The following is a 22585-nucleotide window of genomic DNA, read 5'->3' as shown; positions in this document are numbered from 1 at the left end:
TGGCTTTTATTGGGGAGGGTAGCTTGAAAGCAATTGTTACAGCCTCCATCAAGGAGTGATGTCAAAGGTGGGAGCAGGGCCAAAGGCCTTCTAGATATCTGTTAAATTTTATGTCTTGAATTGCTTTAAGAGCTAATTATTATTTTTAAAAATTGTTTTTTTAGAGTCATTCATATGTAATTGGCTTCTGATTTTGACTGTTTTAATGTACAATTAACTTAGAGTACTGAAAAATATGCTGAAAACAATTCAGTGGGCTTTTTATATGTAATTTTAAAAACTTATAGTTAGTAGCTTAACATTAAAATCACTTAGTGCATCAGGAATTTGCTGCACTTTGGGAATTTTATGCTTGTTTCAAAATGCCTGTTTTGGAATGTTAAGAGCTATAAGATACAGCTCCTCCCAGACTAGTAATTTTGAAATTCCAGAACAGGAAGTTCTGGCTTCCTTTTTTCCCCCCAGATAAATTTGAAAGCATATTTCTTGTGTTTCAGGGGTTAGGAGTAGAGAGGGAAAATGGATTAAGTAACTAATTTGCCAAGTAGAGTCTTACCTGGCACTCTTAATTTAAGAGCACAGTGAGCCCCAAGTTGGGGAATAAGGTGATAGAGGAAGAGGTATTAATTCTACAAAGTTACATGCCCTGAAACTGCACAGGAAATATTCCAGTAGGTTTCTTACCTGGAAATACCAGAAGATTATAGTGTAGACTTTTATCATTTCTGATTTTGAATGGAGAGTTTTAAATCATTGTTGGAACCTTGCTGTAATTCCATACAATCAGAGATGCTCTGATTTGTAAGGAATGTTCAAGGTTATGAGCACATGGAAATCTCTTTTGTAGTTTGTTTTACTTGGTAGAAATTATAAAAACACAATCAGTTATAACTGCTTAGATATTTTTAAAGCTATCATTTTGTGAGAAAATTTTTACCATTTTTGGGCATGCAACTTTACTGCATTATTGTACTTCCACATTTATAACTAGTATCAGGAAGAAAATGATACACATTTTTTTATTAGTTTTGTCAAATACAAGTGATGAATTTCACAGCTGTTAAGCCTGACTATGCACTGCCAACAAAGAAATAATGCGTTGTTATATTAAGAAAGAGAGAAGAGTAAGAGAAGCAAATGAAGGAAGGGAAGTCTCTAGTGGAGAAGTTGGGAGAGAGGAGGTGTGCCGTGCAGTGTGTGCCCTGTGCACTTGACTCACTGTATGCCTCCACACTAGGGAAGCAGCATGTGGTGTAAATGAGAACATTTCACCAGATTTTTCAGTTTCTTTCAGTTTGCTGGGTTTTAGTTCAGACAGCAATGTGAGAAGAGGGTGCAAAAGTGGTGTTGATACCAATTGAGCATGAACTATTATTAATACAACATGCCACTTTGGATAAAAATATACTTTCCTTATGCTTGTCTAAATATGACCCCTTTTTGTTGTTGCGTGCATTTCAGATTTCTTTTTATAAATGTTAACACTTAGAAAAAATAAGATCAACATAGCAGGTGTGAACCTAATCATCAGTCATAACTTTATGTCCACATTTTCTGGTAGATGGATTTTGACTATTAATTTGGTTTTGTATGTTTTCTCTATGTGATATTTGTGCATTATTAGATGACTAGACTGGCCAAGGCAGACCTGTTACACTTGCCTGAGTCAGGCATTGTTTGCCATGCCACTAAACCTGCCGCCAAGTGAAACCTTCATTGGGGAAATGAGATCGGAGTCTGAACCGCAGAAGATGGACGCCCTGTCTCTGTTTTTATTGTTTTACTTTAATTTCATTTCTTTTTATTTTGTCCCTTTTTTTTTGTTTTGTTTTGTTTTTGTTTTGTTAAATCTCTCTCACTTTTAACTTGTGAGCTGGTTTTCCAGTTCTTTGTAAATGGTATTCCATTAAGAATTCATAACATGTTGCAAATTTATGGGGGAATGATTAACAGAGCTGAACCTTGAGATGAACTATATTGCCATGCAGTAAGTTAGAGTGCAGTGCTGGGAAGATGGTTGGTGCCTTTTAATTGGTGTTTGTGGGTTGAGGGACATTTTGATCTTCAAACATTAAGACATTTTGATCTTCAAACATTAAAACATTTACACTAGAATTGTAGGAACATTTTCTGATGGGCTCAGTGCTTATTATTTTTTCCCCAAGTCTACATCTCTCATAAAACCAACTGATGGCTTCTAATTTTTATCCTTCCCCTACAACTGTAGGCATGTAAAACCATCAAGGAAAATTAAGTACATTTCTTTTAACAATCTGAAGGTAGGGGGAGGCCTTCGTCTTTTATTAGCTTGGTCCTAAGAAGCCTTTTGTTGCCTCCATGGGGAATGGATATTGGAGAAGACTGTTGGTTATTTATTTGCATGAATGTTTTTTTTGTTTGCTTGAATTTTTTTGCTGAGAATTCTTTAGAGGCTACTAGCTTTTTAAGTGGATTTTGAAGTCAGGACTCACAGTGTGAGAGATGTTTGCCTCAGTTTCCTTTGAAGTGTAGTTTGGGGAAAATGCTAAATGCTCACGTGTTTTATACTTCTATACTCTGAGTTTTAGAGGATAAATTTTATTTTGGAAATAAAGCAATGGAAGTTTTCTTAAGGTATCTTTAATAGAATAAGACCAAAATAATACTGAGCTTATAGTTACTGATTTTTTAGTTTATTGGCATGAATGGTAGGGAGAATCTCATAGCCTGCTGGTATTTAAGGTAGAACTGAGGCTTCATAGTACTAAGTAATGAGCTTGGCTCATGTCGAATACCTTACTGTCTGTGTAACCTCTATATTGTATGGATAGCTGGGTTTGGTTATTGACAAGCAATATTAAATTTGGTACACTACTAGATTGGAACTCTTTTAGGTGCATAAATTAGAGTACTGGAAGCATAGAGTGCACACCTCAGGACTGCAGTTACTCATCAGAGGTGTTCAGGTTTTAAACCTTAAAAAATACTATATATTTCTAGTAGATAAAATGAATGTGATAATTAATATGAATAGTATAGTATATATATGGGCATATATAGATGTATAGTAATAGTGGTAACTAGTAGTTCATTGTTAGTTGATATCTTCTGTAAGGCCTACCTTGTTATCATTCTGCATGTTAAGAAATTTGTTCTCCAGATTTAAAGTAATAACTTCGTTTTTGAAATTAGTTAAATTTAGATGCTGTAAAATTAGAAAGTATACATTTGCCAAAGCCACTAAACTGTAATTCTAATTTTCTTTCTATAGATAAGCTATAACCATTATTTAAAGTTTTAAATTCCATCTTGAGTTCCATCCATGCTTAGAGGTCTTTCCAGAAGTTTAGACATTCTTTCTTACATCTGGTTGTTTTAAATAGGATTATACCACTGAAACCAGGCAGAATGCTTTTGAAAATTTTCACACATATTTCAGTTTGTGTGATTTTTTTTTAAAGTACAGTTTTAACACACTCTTAATAATAGGAATGATTATTTATATATGCAATCAAGTTTGAGAAATATACCAGTTTTTGCAAAAAGATAGGGTAAAATATGAGTTTTAGTCTGTCAACTTTTTCAATTCAGAAACTAAATATGGGAGATCATGAAGTTACAAGTAAATTTTTCATTTTTTTTTTTAAGTTGCAGGCATTTTTCTTCACTTCTAAAGTGATTTTAGTATTACTCCTGTTAGAAAATTACAGGCTTCATAAGAAAAGCATTTTTTTAAAGTTTTAGTTAACTATTATTCAGCTAAGTATACATAAATTGCATCTGAAAGTTAGTATTTTAAGTTTCCTGAGACTGGGGAAATGTTGTTCAGCCCCATGAATTTTTTGGGATTGGATTCTTTTTAGGTATTACGGATGTTGGTGAGGTGCCTTATTGATGAATGGGTATGGACTTTTTTTAATCGAAGCTGATGCATGTTCTAGTTTTCTGTTTTCTTCTGTTTATCTGCAGTTGAGTGGAGTCTTGGAGGGTTGTCAGAATTGTCTGCTCACAGTAGGTAGCTACAGTAACAGGCTAGAAGAGACACGCATTATGGAACAGATTTCAATTCGCACATATTTGTTTTTTTCTTTTTCTTTTTTCTTTTTTTTGACTAATTTGGTTATTTGCCATTTCTGGGGATTAAACTTTAAAAAATGTTCTTCTTTTCTGTATCTGATGTTCTGTGTGCTATTAGTGACGCAGCCAACACGAACGGTTGTCATGTGTAACACAACTTTCGATCACCGCGAAAACAGCGTCCTGGGAAAGCGTCCATGCTTGATATCGTTTGGTTCATGAACATTAAGTTTCCAGTACAGGTGACCCATAGCTCAAAGTGTTAAATAATTGTCTACATTATTCAGTTTTTAAAATAATGTTCCATTAATGAGATTGCTAGTCTTTGAAGTTTTGCTCACTTTTATTTTTCCTAATAGAGCAGGATAAAAGGAAAGACTACTTTTGTTCTTATTTGTTTCTTTGTATGGATCTGATAGATAGATTCATTTATTATTATTATTTTTTAAGTGCAAGGGTAATTGTAAAATCATAGTGTAAAGTTGCTGTGGTGTTTCTGCTCTCCATAATATTTGGAACTTGCCTCTGCAGGTAAAATCCCAGAGGAAGCCAAAGCCCTTTCTTTACTGGCTCCTGCTCCAACCATGACAAGCCTGGTGCCTGGTGCAGGATTGCTTCCCATTCCGACTTCCAGCCCTCTGACGGCAGTGAGTAGTGTAAGTCCTCCCAGTGGGTAAGCACTGACCTGTGCAAACTCGTGAGGAAGGAGGAAGAAGTTAATTTCACTTTGTTTTGGTGGCAACCATCCAAAGTCCATGCTTAAAAATTTATCCCACGTCATCTTACTTGAGTTTGTTTGGGGCATTACTCTGAAATAATTGGGAACTTGTTTAGATTTCAGAATTCAAATAGGATTATTTATTAGAAAAATTAGTTATGGAAACTTGGTGCTTTAGATAGCACAGACTTGGAGGTGCTAATCACTTCCCAGGTCAGGAGGACCGGAAGGACTAAATCATTAAAAAGGGAGATGAACATTAGTCATGGAAAGAAAGTGTTTCAGAGAAGTGGTTACCTGATGACTGAGAAGATGAAACAAGGTGTGACAAAAACGTGAAATTCTTTTCTCTGTAGAATTAAACGATAATTAATATCTTGTGATTTCTTAGTAAAAGAATGTTGTAACCATGATTGGGCTTTTGTTTCAGTACTTATGCTGCAAATGAATGTGATTGCAGTTTGTTTAGTGCCATATTCTTTGAAAATTTTTTTTTTTTTTAGTATGTGATTTTGCTCTTTAGTTCCCATACACAGTGTTTTTTTAAAAAGCTCAGACCTGGGCCAGGCGTGGTGACGCACGGGCAGAGGCAAGCGGATCTCTGAGTTTGAGACCAGCCTGGTCTACAAGAGCTAGTTCCAGGACAGCCTCCAAAAGCCACAGAGAAACCCTGTCTCGAAAAACCAAAAAAAAAAAAAAAAAAAAAAAAAAGCTCAGACCTTAGTGATTGAAAATGCTTCTGAGTTGTTTTGCTGACTAAGTATTCAGTATTAGCATGTGTTGACTGAGGGACCACCTGACAGAAAGGCACATAGTTCTGTGCTGAATATTTGATGGACAGAGGTATTGTTACTACAGGCTTTCAGAAACCTTTTTACTACAGTGTACAACAATACTGCTTATGGGAATCACAGAATGCAACTACCTTGAACATTGAAAGTTAGTTTTCATTTTTAGTATCAGTTTAAAGATAGTTAAAAACATTGTTGTATTAAAAACTAGTGTGATCTCAAATAATTCAGATACATGTAGCTTAAAGCAAGGAGTCCTTTTACTCTTCCCATTTATGTTGAGTTGATCTACTGGTAGCAGTATTAAAAAACAATGCTTTGGCCACTAATGAAAACTGTGCCTTATGGTTTACTTTTGTCTTTTATAGCTTGGTGTTTCACTTAGCAGTTTGGGAGCCATACCAGCAGCAGCACTAGACCCCAATATTACAACACTTGGAGAGATCCCACAGCCACCACTTATGGGAAATGTGGACCCTTCCAAAATTGATGAGATTCGGAGGACAGTCTATGTTGGAAATTTGAATTCACAGGTAACTAAGAAGAAACCGAGTGGCAGTAGTTGCTTATTCTTTCTTCTTAAAAATTCTGTTGAAGTATTATTTACTTATTTTAAAATTTATTTTTATTAGCATATTTTGTATAATGAGTTTCATTATAATGTTTTCATGCATGCATATTATTTTGATCATATTCATTTTCCCTACTACTCTCTTGTGATTCCCCCACCCCCATGAGCCTCTTCTCTCCTCCCAGCTAGTCCCCCTTCTATAGAACTCTGATGCGTTTCTTGTGACCCAGGAAGTGTAATCACGATCTTAGAGGAGCATAGGTAATGGGCTATTGACAGGAGCATGGGAACCTTGCCAGTGGCCCCATCACTAAAGAAAATGCACTCCCTTCTCCCTGCAAAAATTAACTGCTTTATTTACCTGATTTTAAAAAGAAAAAAAAAAGAATATGTTGTATTAAAGTATCAATCTGCTTCCTCAGACGACGACAGCTGATCAACTGCTTGAATTTTTTAAACAAGTTGGAGAAGTGAAGTTTGTTCGGATGGCAGGTGATGAGACTCAGCCAACTCGGTTTGCTTTTGTGGAATTTGCAGACCAAAATTCTGTACCAAGGGCCCTTGCTTTTAATGGAGTTATGTTTGGAGACAGGCCACTGAAGTAAGAAATCTTCAACAAAGAAATTTTAATGATTTTGGAAAAGTGGGTTTTTAAAAAAATAGTTACTGGCAATTTGTGGAAAGGAAGAGACTGTTAAGTATAAGTGAAATGCATGACACTGTAGCATGTTATATTTGAAGATGTTTCTTCTGTTTTTAGTATCTAGTTGGCCGTTAACTGTTTGTATAAAATACATAATTTCTTCAGGCATTTTTCTGCACAGTTCTGTAAGTCAGGTGTGTTTTGTGATAATTGAAGATTAAGGGCAACTTGTAATTGAACTATTCCTTTTTGTAATAGGAATTTTGGTAAATTCCAAATCCTATGAAGAAAGTAGTGTTAAGTATTTAGAAGTGTTTTAAATCAGACCTTGTGATGTAATCTGCTCATGTCCATTCTTTGTAAAAACTGCATATCACTTTCAGCTACTCAAGACCAGAAATTGTATTTCATGCAGATTATTTAGGCAAATGTGGGTTTGAGTTTTATGGCTGATCTCTTCATTAATAGTTTGGGTTACTCTTAAATGATGAGTCACTATTACTGGGTACTCAGTCTTCTCAGTGTGGTAAGGTAGGCACAGCAGGTGTGTCTGTATGTGTCACAGAAGCCACCTTGCCTACTAGGGGAGGTTTACCAGATGCTTTTCACATCTAAAACTATGTCTGACTCAAACATGGGACAGTGTTGAATAAAATGACCGTGTAGTTAGCTTCCCCTTCATCTTGTCTGGCTATGCAGGTTTATTAGCAGAATCTAGTTAAGAATAGAAGTGTTTCATGCCTGGTGATAGTGGCACATGCCTTTAATCATAGCACTCAGGAGGCAAAGGCAGGCAGATCTCTGTGAGATTGAGGCTAGCCTGGTCTATAGAGTGAGTTCTCAGACAGTCAGGGCTATGCAGAAAAACCAAAACCATGTCTCAAAAAATAAAATAATAATAAAAGAAGTGGTCCATTTAAACTTGGTATTAGCATTGCCATTTTTTTCTAACTTATGTGCAGAAGCATTTGTAATAGTCTATTCAATCAATTGTTAAGTAAGGTAGACTTAAGTTTTTCTTGCTTTTTCCTTTGTTTAGCAAGAAATGATGGTAGGTAGAAGTGAGAGATTAATATGGTTATGTCAGGTTGCTGTTGACTATTCTGTATTTAGCTATTTTATTTCCTTATGTGCTGCTGAGATACCCTCAGATTTATAAATATGTATATTATACTAACAATTGTTTCATGTTTTATAAACTATGGTGTGTGTATGTGATATGCTAATATTTTTAATTTAGAATAAATCACTCCAACAATGCAATAGTAAAACCTCCTGAGATGACACCTCAGGCTGCAGCTAAGGAGTTAGAAGAAGTAATGAAGCGAGTACGGGAGGCTCAGTCCTTTATCTCAGCAGCTATTGAACCAGGTAAGCCCACAGTGTTGTTATATAGTCATAGTCTAAAGACCATAGACTCTTAGAACTGGAAGGAATTTTAGTATTACACTGCTCAGTTCCTTCATTGTACAAATAAGAAGACTGAAACTCAAGAAAGAGTAAGTGGATTACTTAGAACAAGTCAGCACAAACCAACTTTTCCCTGATACCGAACTAACACACTTTAGCTTAGTGAGTTTTCTATGACAGCAAGTTGGTGTTGAGGTTGGTTTGCTTGAAGCAGAGTGTGTTATTGTAAGGCTAAGAAGGAAAGAATAAATGTGTTAAGTGCTAAAAATAGGCAACTTGACTTTCCCTGAAAGTTTTAATTTTAAGACAAGAGAAAGGGCATATGATTTAGAAAACACACTCAGTTTTGCAAGGTTAAAGGAAAACTTACTCAAATTTTTGTTTTGCTAAATACTTTAAAATCCACTCAAAATGTCTATGTGATTTATCTTTAATTAGGCTTCCTAAGTTAACACTTGGAATTTAGCTTCAATTCTAACAAAATAAATGCAGGAAGGTCTTAACCTTACTGTCGTAGGAATTGCAGACATGTTTTAATCATACGTTATGGCAGCAACAAAATACTACGAACAGCTGTTTATAATCATCTGGTTTATATGTACTGCTGCAGGGTGGCTGCACTCAACGAGTTTATGCAATGACTTTCTTGGATGTTTCTGAAGGATAATTGCACAGGAGGAGGATGTACAGAGAGTAGGCCCCTTGCACTATATGTGGTATATTCCACTTGTGCCTAATTATTAATTGGGATCTTTAATTGTTCTGAGCTTACGCTGCAAAGTGGTTTTTTCCTCCCAGAGTCTGGAAAGAGCAATGAAAGGAAAGGCGGTCGATCTCGTTCCCACACTCGCTCAAAGTCCAGGTCTAGCTCAAAATCCCATTCTAGAAGAAAGAGATCACAATCAAAGCACAGGTGAGACTCTATATTATCAATGCTTAATGATTTTTCAGTTTTGTATCTCAAATTGTTAAGATGTCAGCGTTGCTTATCTGGTAGTGTGCTTACTGTTAACTAATGCTCAACCGAAAATAGTGTAGTTATGGGCTATGCCAGTTGCTGCCCAGCCCATTTCTCCTTTGCTGTGTGCACAAAGGAAAGAAAGTTTTTCAGATTGGTTCTTGGTTGGTTGGCTTGTGGATTTTCTGGGACCGGGTTTCTCTGTGTAGCCCTGGCTGTCCTGGAACTTGCTCTGTGCACCAGGCTGGCCCTGAACTCACAGAGATCTGCCTGCTTCTGCCTCCTGAGTGCTGGGATTAAAGGCATGAGCCACTGCTGCCCAGCTCAAATTGAGTCTTCATTTTTGATATTTTAAATAATCTCTAGTTTTAGAAGTGTTTTTCCTATTTGCATATGTTTTATACTTGATTTTTTTTTTTTTTTTTTTTTTTTTTTTTTGTAAACTAGCCTTTTATACATACTCAACAGAAAGTGTTTTCATGCCGGTCATTTTTAATCCCAGCACTTGGGAGGCAGAGGCAGGGGCATCTTAGTGAGTTCAAGGCCAGCCTGGTCTACAAATCGAGTTCCAGGGCAGCCAGAACTGTTACACAGTTTTCATTTTGAGAAAAGCTAATGCTTTTGTAGCTCTTTTCTCCATCCACTCTGTGACCCAAGCACCAATGCCATCCTTTTCTTAAGTTTTTTTGTCCTGTTTTTGATCATAACTTCAGCATTTAAATTTTTCTTTTATATGTAATTGCTTTGTGTTTGGTGCAAAGGATACCTCAGAGTGCAATTTGCAGCATGTCCTGCTTTGATTGGAAGGTCCTTGAAACTTATGCCTGTCTTAACTAGGGTTTCTATTGCTGTGAAGAGACACTATGACCACAGCAATTCTTACATAGAAAACATTTAATTGGGGCTGACTTACATAGTTCAGAAGTCTAGTCCATTATCGTCAGAGTGAGAAGCATGGCCGCATACAGGCAGACATGGTGCTAGAGAGGTAGCAAAGAGTCCTACATCTGGATCCTCAGGCAACAGGAAGAGAGAATGACATTGGGCCTGGCTTAAGCTTCTGAACCCTCAAGCCCACCCTTAGTGACACACTTCCTCCATCACCTAATAGTGCCACTCTCTTATGAGACTGTGGAGGCCATTTTCATTCAGACTACCACAATGCCTGAAATGTAGTGAGTCTTCATTGCTGCTGAGTCAAAGATGAGATAGGAAATGAGAATTTTTTTGTTTGACTTTGGTAAAGTGTGCTTCTAGCTCCTTTTATGGTATGGTACATACAGAGCTTACAGAATCTCTTTTGGGGATTTTACTGTCTTCAAGCTCTTATTGAGGCAAGCTCAAAATCAAGTGCCTCATAGCTAAGCCAGTGTAGTCTACATAGTGAGTAAATACCAGATTTGCCAGACCTATGTAGCAAGACACTGTCTCAGAAACACCCAGAAAATAAGTGCAGTTAGAACCAGAGTTGAAGTGGAAAAGTAGAACAGATACAGCTGTATACAGACCAGAGTGGATGATGGATTGCCACATGTTGACAAGATAAAAATTAAGGAAGTATGAAACTGCTGAAGAGTAATGAAAGACTGGTGTCTTGGGGTTTCTGTTGCTGTGAAGAGACACCGTGTCCACAGCAATCTTATAAAGGAAACATTTAATTGGGGTGGTTCACTTTCAGTTCAGAGGTTCAGTCCGTTATTATCATGGTGAGACATGATGGCATGCAGGCAGACATGGTGCTGGAGAAGTAGCTGAGAGTCTTACGTCTTGCAGGCAACAGGAAGTGGACTGAGACATTGGGCAGTCTCCTAAGCATAAGAAATCTCAAAACCCACCCCCACAATGACATACTTTGTCCAACAAGGCCGCATCTTCTAATAGTGCTATTCCCTATGATATTATGAGGGCCAAACTACCACAACTAGTTTCCTGATTCTTGTTTTGAATAGTTATAAAGGAGAGCCAAGCTCTTAGGCTGAGAAAAACTAAAACTTGTTCATTAACATCAGTTTCTTTGATAATTTGTGAAACTTTACATGCTTTTAAAAATTAGGGCTACTTTTAAGGTCTTTGAATTTGCATACTGTTTTCTCCCTCTAGGATAGTGGTCTCAACCTGTGGATTTCGACCCCTCGGGCCACATATTACATTATGATTCATAATAGTAGCAAAATTACAGCTTTTTTGAAGTAGCAATGAAATAATTTCATGGTTGGGAGTCATTGCAACATGTGAAACTGTATTAAAGGGTCACAGTATTAGAAAAGTTGAGAACCACTGTTCTCTCTATTATGTGTAAATTGAAAGTCGTCAATTGTTCTTTATTCCTGAATGAACTTTCTGTAGATGTATCTGAGGCTAATACTAGAAATAAGTGACTCTTCACACACATGATCTACATGTTTTACACATGCATGTTGAAGTACACATAGGCTAAAGATAAAAGAGAATGAGTCTCTGAAATAGAGGCATGGAATCTTTAATCAAGGACATAAGACTTGGGGATTTTGACCTGAAAGAATCTCCCTACACTTTGCCCTGCTCCCCAGCTGACTTAGCAGGATAGTTTAGATTATAATGTTAGATGTTTATAGACCTTTGTTTCCCCAGTCAGAAAACTATTCCCATGAAAGATCTTCAAAAGTTGCTCTCCTAAAAGGAGAGTTGAGTTCTGGTCAATTCCCAGGGAGCAGAAAAAGTTGGATAATGGTTGCTAAAATACAGTTAGCAGAGTAACTTCTCACATGCTACAACACATAGCTTGATTATAGTTTGCAACAATTTATTATATATTTTAGAAATAACTGGAAGAAAAGAGTTCAAAAGCTCCTGTTAATAAAGAAATGTCACATGCTTGAGAAGGGTGCCAAGTCACTGACTTTGATCACTACACTGTATTCATGTATGCAGTTATCACATTGTACCCATAAATAGGTACAGTTATTATGTGTTAATTAAAAAAGGGGTGATGATAGTTGTGCCACCAATCTCTCTCCCTTCTTTCCAGTTTCCTCTTTTGATGGTAAGAGGGAGAAAGGCATGACCGCCCTTGGTTAGGACTTGGGGAATATATTTCTATTTTGTTCACATTTTGGTATTTGTTTTATTCACAGAGGTAGTATTAGAAAAGGAGGGCAGTTCTCCAGATACTGTATTTTAGGTTACAGAAACTTCACAGAGCAGACTAGGAACTATGTGACAAAGTATTTTAATGAGAAAAAATGATTTACAGTTGAACTTTGAAGCAGTGTGATAAGTTACTATTTGTCTTTTAATTTAAAAATAATTTTACTAATAGTAGAGAGTTTAAAAAATTAGCTGCACGTAAACAAATTTTGGCTAAGTGAAAATGTGCTTAGTAATAAATTTCATCAGCATGAAGGGCATTCTTTTGTAGGACTTATTCTAATTTGTTAAAATATCAATGGGGCTGGTGTGGTAGCTCAGTAGGTAAAGGTGATGTCCACCAAGCGTGGCAACCTTCAGTCCTTGGGAGCCAAATGATGAAAGACAAGAACCCACTGTACAAGCTGTTCTCTGATCTCCACACATTGCCATGCATTCACATATGTGTGTACATCCACACACTAAATAATGTAATTAAAACAATACCATGATCATGTAGATGAATTTTGGTTATATAAAGCACACTGGAAAGTTCACTTGTCCTTGGCTCCTTTGGACTCAAAGATGAAGTTGAAAGTTTGCTTGTTTGCTAATATAAACATTTACTCTGTGCTAGAGGCTACAAGGCATTTTGCATGCATCATCTGGTAGAGTCATCATGATAACCTTGGGCTCTGTAGATGGGATTCAGACTACAGAGAAACATGGACTTTAGTATGGAACAAGGACTTAGCCAGAGCTTACAGCCACTGTGGCATAGGTGCCTTTGGAGTCTCACTGTCAAACTCAAAGCCAGTGGGTCTCACTCATCACTTACTTACTTAAGCAGTGTCCATCTATTTTGCTACACCTTAAAGAAAATAGTCCCTTTAGTTTTGTTCTAGTGTTGACAATCAAATCCAGGACATGAGATATTCTATAAACTACTACTGAGCTACATTGGCAGCTGTATTTCGTTATATTTTAGAAAATAGTGCCTGGGATATTTTATTATGAAAAAAATAACATGGAAGCATACCCAGTTATTTTGATGGGGCCACCTCAGAATTGAAATAACAATTATTTTTCATGGAGAATAATAGAGTAATAAAGTTTTTTTTAGTAGCTGATTATAATTAGGAGTTATAATAAGATCAAGACATCACACAAACCAGACATTTGAATCTCTCTGGTTTTAACCTCTCATATTTATGTTGTTACACTTTCACTATCATCATTACTATTTTCCATGTATAGTCTGTAAGAATTGTGGGGTGGAGTTTCAAGACAGGGTTTCTCTGTGTACCTCAGGCTGTCCTGGAACTTGCTCTGTAGACCAGGCTGGTCTTGAACTCAGAGAGATCCACCTGCCTCTGCCTCTTGAGTGCTGGAATTAAAGGTGTACCACCACTGCCCAGCTGAAATATTTTTTTATTAATGTATTCTTTGACAACTTTACACATGTTTATAATGCATTCTGGTGTTCACCCTCTGCTCTCTCTTGTCTCTCATCCTTTATACATTATCCCTACCGTTTGCTGTGTCAAACAGTGCATGGCCATTTGTAGACATTGTTGAAGCATATAAATCCTTTCCCTCAGAATCTCTCATAGCTGGTTTACCAGGGAGCCAGGAATTAAAGACAGTTAGTTGATGATATGAAAATGGGTGAAGGGAACAGTCTCCAGATTTGAGGCCTATAATGTGATGAGAAGGAAAGCTACTCTTAAAAATACTTAACTCTGACATAGAAAATAACTAGTAGGTTATTTTTGTTTTGTGTTCTTTACAATATTGTAGCTGGTAAATTTTCCATAAGTAAATTTAATTTTTTTGTGTTATATAACTAAAACATTATAGAAGGCTCATTTAAAATATTGGTAAATAGAATTTCTGACTTTGTCAGTTGAATTCTAAGAATAAATTTTGATCTCCTTACAATTTGTTTTTCTTTAGGAGTAGATCTCATAACAGGTCACGGTCAAGACAGAAAGATAGACGTAGATCCAAGAGTCCACATAAAAAACGCTCTAAGTCTAGGGAGAGGCGGAAGTCAAGGAGCCGTTCACGTTCACGGTGAGTTCTGGAGATACCAGGAGAATATAGATTTTTAATCACTGTTTTCATTCACTTGAAATTGTGGTTTAGGTTTATCATGAGAGAAATAAAGCTTTCTTTTTCTTATTGCTTTAGTGTCTATGGTTAGTACTGATTGTCTTTGATGCAAATCTCATCAGTGTGAGTCAGCTCGGTCTGGTAATTGTTTGACTTAGCAGCCTCAGGTACACACCTGAGTTACACAGAAATTTCTAATGTCTGTAGTCATTGCAGATGATTTTGTACTGGTAGTTGTAGAAATACAGAGGTCTCTTTTTTTGAGATAAAATTATTTTAGCTAAGAATTTATTTCTGTTTGTTTTTCAAGGGACAAGAGAAAAGATACACGAGAAAAGGTGAAGGAAAAGGAAAGAGTGAAAGAGAGAGAGAGGGAAAAAGAAAAGGAGAGAGAAAGGGAAAAGGATCGTGAAAAAGACAAAGAACGGGGTAAAAACAAAGATAAAGATCGAGAGAAGGAAAAGGATCATGAAAAGGAGCGAGACAAAGACAAGGAAAAGGACCAAGACAAAGACAAGGAGCGGGAAAAAGACAAATCCAAAGAGGCTGATGAGAAACGGAAGAAGGATAAGAAGTCCAGAACACCACCCAGAAGTTACAATGCATCAAGAAGATCTCGTAGTACCAGCAGGTAGGGTGTGTGTGTGTGTGTGGGTGTGTGGGTGTGTGGGTGTGTGGGTGTGGGTGTAGGTGTAGGTGTAGGTGTAGGTGTGTGTAGGTGTAGGTGTGCATGCCTCTGGTGGTTTGTGTATGGAGGTCAAAGGGCAACCTTGGGTCTGGTTCATTGATCAGGATACAGTAGGCTAGGCTGGCTGGCCAGTGAGCCCCTGGGGTCTGCCTGTCTCTGCATGCTACTAAGCCATTACTGTTAATGGCATGTTGTGCTTTTCCATATGGGCTCTAGAGGTGGAATTTAGGTCCTCGTGTTTACACAACCGAGCTACCACTGCACCCTGCTTCACCTTTTTACCAAGAGGTTTGCTGGTGACCAATGAATACAGCTTTAACCGAGGTGGAAAGATTACTACTTTATGCAAGTATAATAGTAGTAGCATTTACCCTTAATTGAACAAGTAAACTTTTTTCAGCAGAGGGTCGCTATATCATTGAACAAGATGTTTGGACAGACAGCTGCCTTTCATAATGCAATACTTAAATCTGGTTAATTATTTCTTATTATTTTTCCTAGAGGATGGCATGTGATGGGAAAGATGTTTTTAAGTCTCTGTATAAAAAATTCTTTGTAATAGTTGACCTTTGAGGATTTGGTGTTTCTCTAGAATGGATGGTGAATCTTAGCATGCCTTATGATTTCTACAGTTCTAGCGTGAGTCCTTTCTGTCATCGGAGCTAACTTTTACTTTCCATTATGCTTTGTGTGTGATGTTAAGATCTGATTCTTGTTAGTTTTAAGGATTAGAGCTTTTCCTCTTAGGGCTGTTGTTTCCACTTATTAATAGATACACTGCCACCAGGTGGCAGCACGTTTCTATAGTAACAGCTGCGCAATGAGAATCTTCCTCAAGGTTGTTTAACTCTCTTATCCCTCATTTCAGCTGATTCTATGATAAATTAAGCTTAGTCTTTTAAAAATATTTAAAAATAAATGTTTGAACAAAATTTAAAGTTGGTTTTTCATTGCAAACAAGTTGATAAAGGAATATGTTTCCTTTTTTAAAAAATAGTTATTTTATAGCTTATTTTTTATGCTAGCCTATTAAAAGATAAATAAAAGCTAATTGCAGTGTTTACTGGGTGTTGGTATAACAGGCCAGATCTAGTTCTTGGCTGATTTTGGTGTCTCACCTTATTTAGTCCTTCCAGCAAGCTTGTGAGACCCACACCGTGGTAAAGACAGGCCTTTACTTGCTCCCTGCTCTGCTATCAGAAGTGTAGTACCTTGTTTCCTTCTTTTAACAAAGTGTGAAGTTGCCGGATGGTAGTGGTGCATTCACCCACAGCATAGTCAATAAAATCACTTGCAAGCAGGGTGCAATCACAAGCTAAACTGATACCCAGGGCAAAGGCTGTCTGTTTCAATGTTCCTATGTTGAGCCCGTTCTTACAGGTATAATTGCTTTCAACTTCATGGTTCTATGGCAGTTTTTCAAAAGCAGGTACAAATACTAATTATAAAACTTCACACTTTTTTTGGTTTTTCAAGACAGGGTTTCTCTGTGAACCAGTCCTGGCTGTCCTGGAACTCACTGTGTAGACCAGGCTGGCCTCAAACTCAGATCACCTGTCTCTGCCTCCCCAGTGCTGAGATTAAAAGCATGTACCACCACTTTCTGACTCCTTTGTTTTATCTTTAAGGGAGTTTAAAGATTCATATTCAGCCCTGAACATACTCTTAAACAAACCCTGTGACCTAGAGACCAAAAAACAAACATGGGTTGTGAGGAGTTGGTTAGTAGGTGGCTGTACGCAGGCACACAGGCACACCTTGCTCTAGGAGCTCTGGTGCGATAATATCTGTGTTCAATAGCAGGTGCAGTCTCTTACCCATGTTTTCTAATGTTTTGATTTGTCTATTGAGTGGAAAATATTCTAATTGCTCCAAAGTCTATAGATTTATGCTTTTATAGTCAACATTCTCTCCTAATCTGTATTTTCAAAGAAAGTATTTTTTACTTAGATAGAGGTGCACTTCTTTAATCCCAACACTCAGGAGGCATAGGCAGAAGTCTGTCTGTGATTTTGAGGCTACCCTGGTGTACAGAGTGAGTTGTAGAACAGCTGGGGCTACACAGAGAAACCCTATCTTAAAAAAAACACAACAAAACCAAATGCTTGAAAATTAATGTTAAGAGGGGAAGGATCTGGGCAGTGGTGGCGCACGCCATTAGTCCCAGGTGGATCTCTGTAGGTTCGAGACAGCCTCCAAAGCCTCAGAGAAACCCTGTTTCGAAAAAACCAAAAAAAAAAAAAAAAAAAAAGAAAGAAAGAAAGAAAGAAAGAAGGGGAAGGAAAGGCAGAAAGATTTTTCTATTATGTGTGAATAGATTTGGGTTTGATTTCCCCAATATTCTGTTCCGCTCCCCACAAAAAAAGAACATCTATCAACTACCTGCAATGTGCTAGGCTCTGTTCCTGATGTTTTACAGGTGTTATCTTCTAGCCCCAAAATATCTCTGTAAGTCTTGAGTTGTTTGTGGATTTTCTTTGTTCCAATTGAAAAAGTAGACTCAGTTTAAACAGTGTTTGTGTTGTTACGGGTCTTTGCTTTTTTTTGGCCCTTTAAAATGCCAACCACATATACAACTAATAATCTCTGTTCTTAATTTTATGAAAGAAAACTAAAAGCAATAGTAAAGGTAGCCTGAATTTCAGGAAGGTTGTTATTTTGGTTGTGTGGTCAGTGGTTCTCAGTGCTGTTGCTCCTTTGCGTTTGTAGAGTGAGTGTGCATTTATGTGTGTTTGTGTTGCCATTAGAGGACAGTGTCATGTCCCCATCACTCTCCAGCTTATTTGTTGAGACACAGTCTTACTGAACTTGAGACTCACTGACTGCCCAGGCTGGCTGGCAAGTGTCCCAGATCCTCCTGTTTCTGCCTTCTGGTGCTGGACTACAGGTATGTGCCACCCTGCCTGGCCTTTTACCTGGGTGCTTAGGCAACAAGCACTTTATCCACTGAGAAATCTTCCCCAGCCCTTATCAGAACTTCTTATATAAGGTCATGGACTAATTTAATTGATCATTCAATAAATATATCCTGATACCTCTTCCCTTGGAGATGGTGAAGTTCTTTTGTTTAATTACTCTTGTAGTTTAGAATATACATTATATGTTAATCTTAAATCTTTTTATTGACTATCACTAATCCTTTTCTTTTTGGTAATTATTTCCTTATTTAAATTTCAAGTTTTAACTACTTGTATAAATTTGTGCATTCAGTTTTCAATTACTGGCATAATAGTAATGATAGCAAGCTAGAGGGGAAAATGGCTTCTCAACAAATTTTTTAAATGCCTTTTTATTACTCTAACACATTTCAACCTTAGCAAGATAACTTGTCTTTCAGTTTTGGCAGACTTTTTTTTGTTAGGAAATCTTTGCTGTGGGGCAGAAAAGAGGAGCCAAAGGTCAATGAAGGATCTGATGGGAAGGAATCTGAACCATCTAGGGAAACCCATCAATTTGTTTACTAACTTGAAGAATTTAAAGTATGTCAAATGAAGAGGAGGTTGTTCTATATTTTCATATGAAATTTTAGGTGATGGTTTTGTCAGTGATAAGATTTATGGTTCATAATTTGATCTGCATTAAAATCAGGTAATAAAGCATGCTTTTAAAAAGAGTTTAGTGGGCTCTTTGGGGAGTGGCCCAGTGGCAAAGCACTTGTCTGTCATTGGGAGGGCCTGGATTTGATCCCCAGGATCCCTTTAACCCCTCTCCTGGTAAAAAGTAAAAATAAGCTAAGCTGGTGGTATATGCAGCTTACAATGTTAGCATTAAGAAACCTGAGGCTATTGTCAAGGTCTGAAAAACATTAAAAAGATAAACTAATCAAACTAGTCTTGGAGAGATGCTCTCACTGAGTTGAGAACTCTTTATTTCAGGTGCTAATTTTAGGAAATGACATGTTTTGTCTTTCAGGGAAAGGCGGCGGAGGAGGAGCAGGAGTTCTTCCAGATCTCCAAGAACATCAAAGACCATAAAAAGAAAGTCTTCCAGGTCTCCATCTCCCAGGGGGTAGGTGGAAGCATCTGGTGAAACATGAAGAGGGAGCAGCAAGTGGAAAAGGGTTCCTTCTTTATCTGTTTTCAGGTTTTGTTTTTTGAATGGCTAATATATTTGTATTCTTCAGAATTGATGTAAGATCTTATTGTTTAAAACTATCAGCTTCCACCCATGTGTTCATTTACTCCGTCCATATAGGAATTCCCCGCCCCCCCCTTTCCAGTTTTGTGTAGTTACAAGATGGAAATGGATAATTTTCTTCCTTAGACATAAAGGATCGTGAAATAGGTAGGAGCTGTGCTTTTCTGCCACTCTTAACTATTAGAAATGTCTCCATATGATGAGAGAGAGAGAGAAAATGAGAATGAGAATGAGAATGTCCCTTTGCTTCTGATGGTTCTGTGACAGTGCTCTGTCTTTCTTCTTCTTCCCAGTCCCTCTTTGTTTCAGCTTTTGTCTCTTTTGTAAAGCTAGGCAAATGGGTATTTTGCAACTTCTTACTTCTTCACACAAAGGATAGCATACCCTTGTATATTTGTGTTGTCAATGACTATTTCTGGGCCTCACTGGTGTTTATATGCCAGAAGGCCATAACCTTAAAACTTGTGGTGATGAATTGTTGTGTCTGTTTTTGATCTATTTTGTTTTTTAAATTTTATTATCGTGTGTGATGTGTACATGGAGGGGCATGCATGTGTCACAGCATGTGTGTGGAAGTTGAAGGACATCTTTATGAAATTAGCTCCCTCCTACTTGAATATGGGTTCCAGAAATTGGACTCATGGTTCAGGTCACAGAACACTTGCTATTACTCTGAGCTATTTCATCAACCCTCTCATGTATTTTGAGGTAATTTTTATATGTGGTTAGAGGTAGGATTTCAACTTCATTCTTTGGCATGTGAATTTCAAGCTTTCCTGGCATTGCTGAAAACATTTATTTGCCCATCTTGAAAATCATTTGATCTGGCATTCAAGAGTTTATTCCAGACTTTCCATAGACCTATATGTTTGTCCTTAGTACCATGTTTTCAGTTAATGTAGTTTTATAGTCATTTTGAAATCAGAAATTGTGAGTCACCTAACCCTGTTTTTTCTTTTGCTTTAAAAATATTTATATATTCATGTTATTTTATGTGTGTGTGTGCCTGGGTTTGAGTGTGTGTATGTTCACAACATGTGTGCAGGAACCTGTGGAGGTGGGAGATGATGTCATCTTCCCTGGAACTGAAGGTTATGAGCTGCCATGTGAGTGCTGGAAACCAAATCAGTGGCTTTTGAGAGCACCTAGCGCTCTTACAAGTGTGCATCTCTCCAGCCTCAACTTTGTTCTTATATAAAAGAACATTTTAGCTATATGGGGGGTCTTGGAGATGTCATAGGAGTTTCAGGACAGATTTTCCTGTATCTGCTGTTAATGGTTTTTGTAGGAATTGTATTCTGTGTATTGCTTTTGCTGGTGTTCTTAATAGCATTCAAATCTTGCCTTCTGTGAGTTCTTTTATTACTGTGTTATGATGGTTGTTATACTAATTGTTTTGTTTTTGTTTTCTTTAAAGAGTTAAATTGTATTTTCTTAAAAATATTTGTGTGTGTGTGTTTGTGCATGTGAGCAGTGTCTGCAGAGTTCAGAAGAGAGTTGGGGGTTACTGGCAATAGTGAGCTGCCTGACTGAGCTCCAGTCCTCTGGAAGAGCAGCACATGCTCCTAACTGTTGAGCCACATTTCTAGCCCTTGTATTGCAGTGTTCATGATGCTCCTCCGTGTTGTTCCTTTGATTTTTAAGCCATAACACATAAAAATGGGCTGAGTACTTGAGGGTTTGGATTCTTTTGTTTGTTTCTTTGTTTTACATTTTTAATTTAAATTAGAAACAGTCTTGTTTTACATGTCAATCCCAGTTCCCTCTTCCTCCCCTTCTCCCCTGCTCCCCCCCCCCCATATCCCATCCCCTTTCTGCTCCCCAGGGAGGGTGAGGCCTTCCAGGGGGGGTGGAAATCTTCAATGTCTGTCTTATCATTTGGAGCAGGGCCTACACCCCCCCCTTTTTTTTTTGCTTTGCCTTGTAAAGTTTCTTGCAAACAAATTTAGATTTACGGATTTTGTTTTGTTTTACTTATTTGGAGGTTTAGTTGTGGCTAGAATTCACCCATATTTGCTTCTGGTATGTACTCATTTAATTAAAAAATAAATTGGGTCTCTAAACCAATTTGCTTTATTTCTGTTTTGTAGAATGGCATGTGGATCCTATCTGCAAATGATTAGATAGTTGTCCCCAAAACTCTTAATGACCAGTGCCTTGAAATGTTACTTTTTTTGCAGCAGATTTACATTTGTCTTTGGATCTGCTTCGTAGTTCCCTTCATTTGTTCCATTAGTCTTGTATCTGTTTTTAAGCTACTAACAGGGAGCTGCTCATAGTTCTGTGTTAGAGCTATTCATCTCAGCCTGATCAGGAACACTCAAATGCTATGCAGAATTTTTCCTCTATAATCTTAGGGATTTGTGATTTTTTTTTTTTTTTTTATAGTAGTGTGTTCTGTGTTTTAGGTTTGCTTCTTGTTTCCAATAGATGAGGTGGGCAAGGGACATACTAGGTTATTTGAAATTCTAAATTTTGCTAATAGCTATTTTCCCACATCTGGTTCTCTGTCCTTTTTATTCTCTGTTAAATTCTTTTGTCTATTTTGTGTGAACGTGGGAGGCAGAAGGTAACTTGTGGGGAGTTGATTCTCTCCTAACACGTAAGTCCCGGGGCTCAAACTCAGGTCATTATGATTGATGTCAACTAAGCCATCTCAATGGTCCCTTTTTATTCCCTCTTGAATGTTCATATATTATGTCGAGAAGGTGCATATGAAAAATTATATAACAGTGTGTTGTATATTCAGAGAATTATGCAAAGAAAAAAGTCTATAGGGGTTACGAATTTAGTGGACGGGTTCTCATTATCAGAAAAGAAAAATGTCTGTATTTAGTTCAGATGCAACTTTTCCCTACATACTTTTGATTAGTGGTCAGGTGAATCTGTGGATAAGGAATCATTACAGTGTAGGCTGACTGTAGTTGGTTTTTATCTCATGCTTTTTCAAGTAGATACATGTATCTTGAGTATTTAAAAGTAGTAAATTGACAATACCAAGTTGTGTCTTATAGGAACACATTGGTGGCTGCTGTAGAAGTGACCTGGACACTGACTGAAGCAAAGGGTGGAATAGGTCAGGTTGTAGGTCTTGTCTTGGTTACTTTATCAATCTAGTTTACTAGTATGCTTATGTACACTGTATTGTTTTGGATGGCCTGTGTTAGATAAGGAATGTTTTCAAGAGTACAGTAGGTCTTTAAATTCTTGAAAGATAACTCCTGTATTTTCATCATAGCCGAAATAAGAAAGATAAAAAGAGAGAAAAAGAACGGGACCACATCAGTGATAGGAGAGAAAGAGAGCGTTCTACCTCCACAAAAAAGAGTTCTAATGACGGGAAGGAGAAGGTGGAGAAGACCAACACACCAGTTAAGGTGAGCTGCTCAGCCA

General features: G+C 37.3%; 1 protein-coding gene across 3 annotated transcripts in view; it reads left to right on the top strand.

The window, feature by feature from the left end:
* Positions 1-22585, top strand: part of Srek1 (splicing regulatory glutamic acid and lysine rich protein 1) — a 34768-nt gene that overhangs the window by 9180 nt on the left and 3003 nt on the right. For 2 of the 3 annotated variants that reach the window (XM_027401570.2, XM_027401571.2), the window contains exons 3-11: positions 4588-4712; positions 5934-6098; positions 6559-6737; positions 8020-8150; positions 8988-9102; positions 14209-14328; positions 14678-14998; positions 18968-19063; positions 22431-22569. In XM_027401570.2, the coding sequence (XP_027257371.1) occupies positions 4588-4712; positions 5934-6098; positions 6559-6737; positions 8020-8150; positions 8988-9102; positions 14209-14328; positions 14678-14998; positions 18968-19063; positions 22431-22569 (1391 nt within the window). Of the gene's footprint in view, positions 1-246; positions 4299-4587; positions 4713-5933; positions 6099-6558; positions 6738-8019; positions 8151-8987; positions 9103-14208; positions 14329-14677; positions 14999-18967; positions 19064-22430; positions 22570-22585 lie in introns of those variants that run through there. The other variant, XM_027401572.2, reaches the window with a different exon arrangement.

The sequence above is a fragment of the Cricetulus griseus genome, chromosome 2, assembly GCF_003668045.3.
Source record: "Cricetulus griseus strain 17A/GY chromosome 2, alternate assembly CriGri-PICRH-1.0, whole genome shotgun sequence".
In the NCBI taxonomy this organism is placed as follows: domain Eukaryota; kingdom Metazoa; phylum Chordata; class Mammalia; order Rodentia; family Cricetidae; genus Cricetulus; species Cricetulus griseus.
Note: the sequence above shows the minus strand (reverse complement) of the source record. Positions and strands in the feature narration are given on the sequence as shown.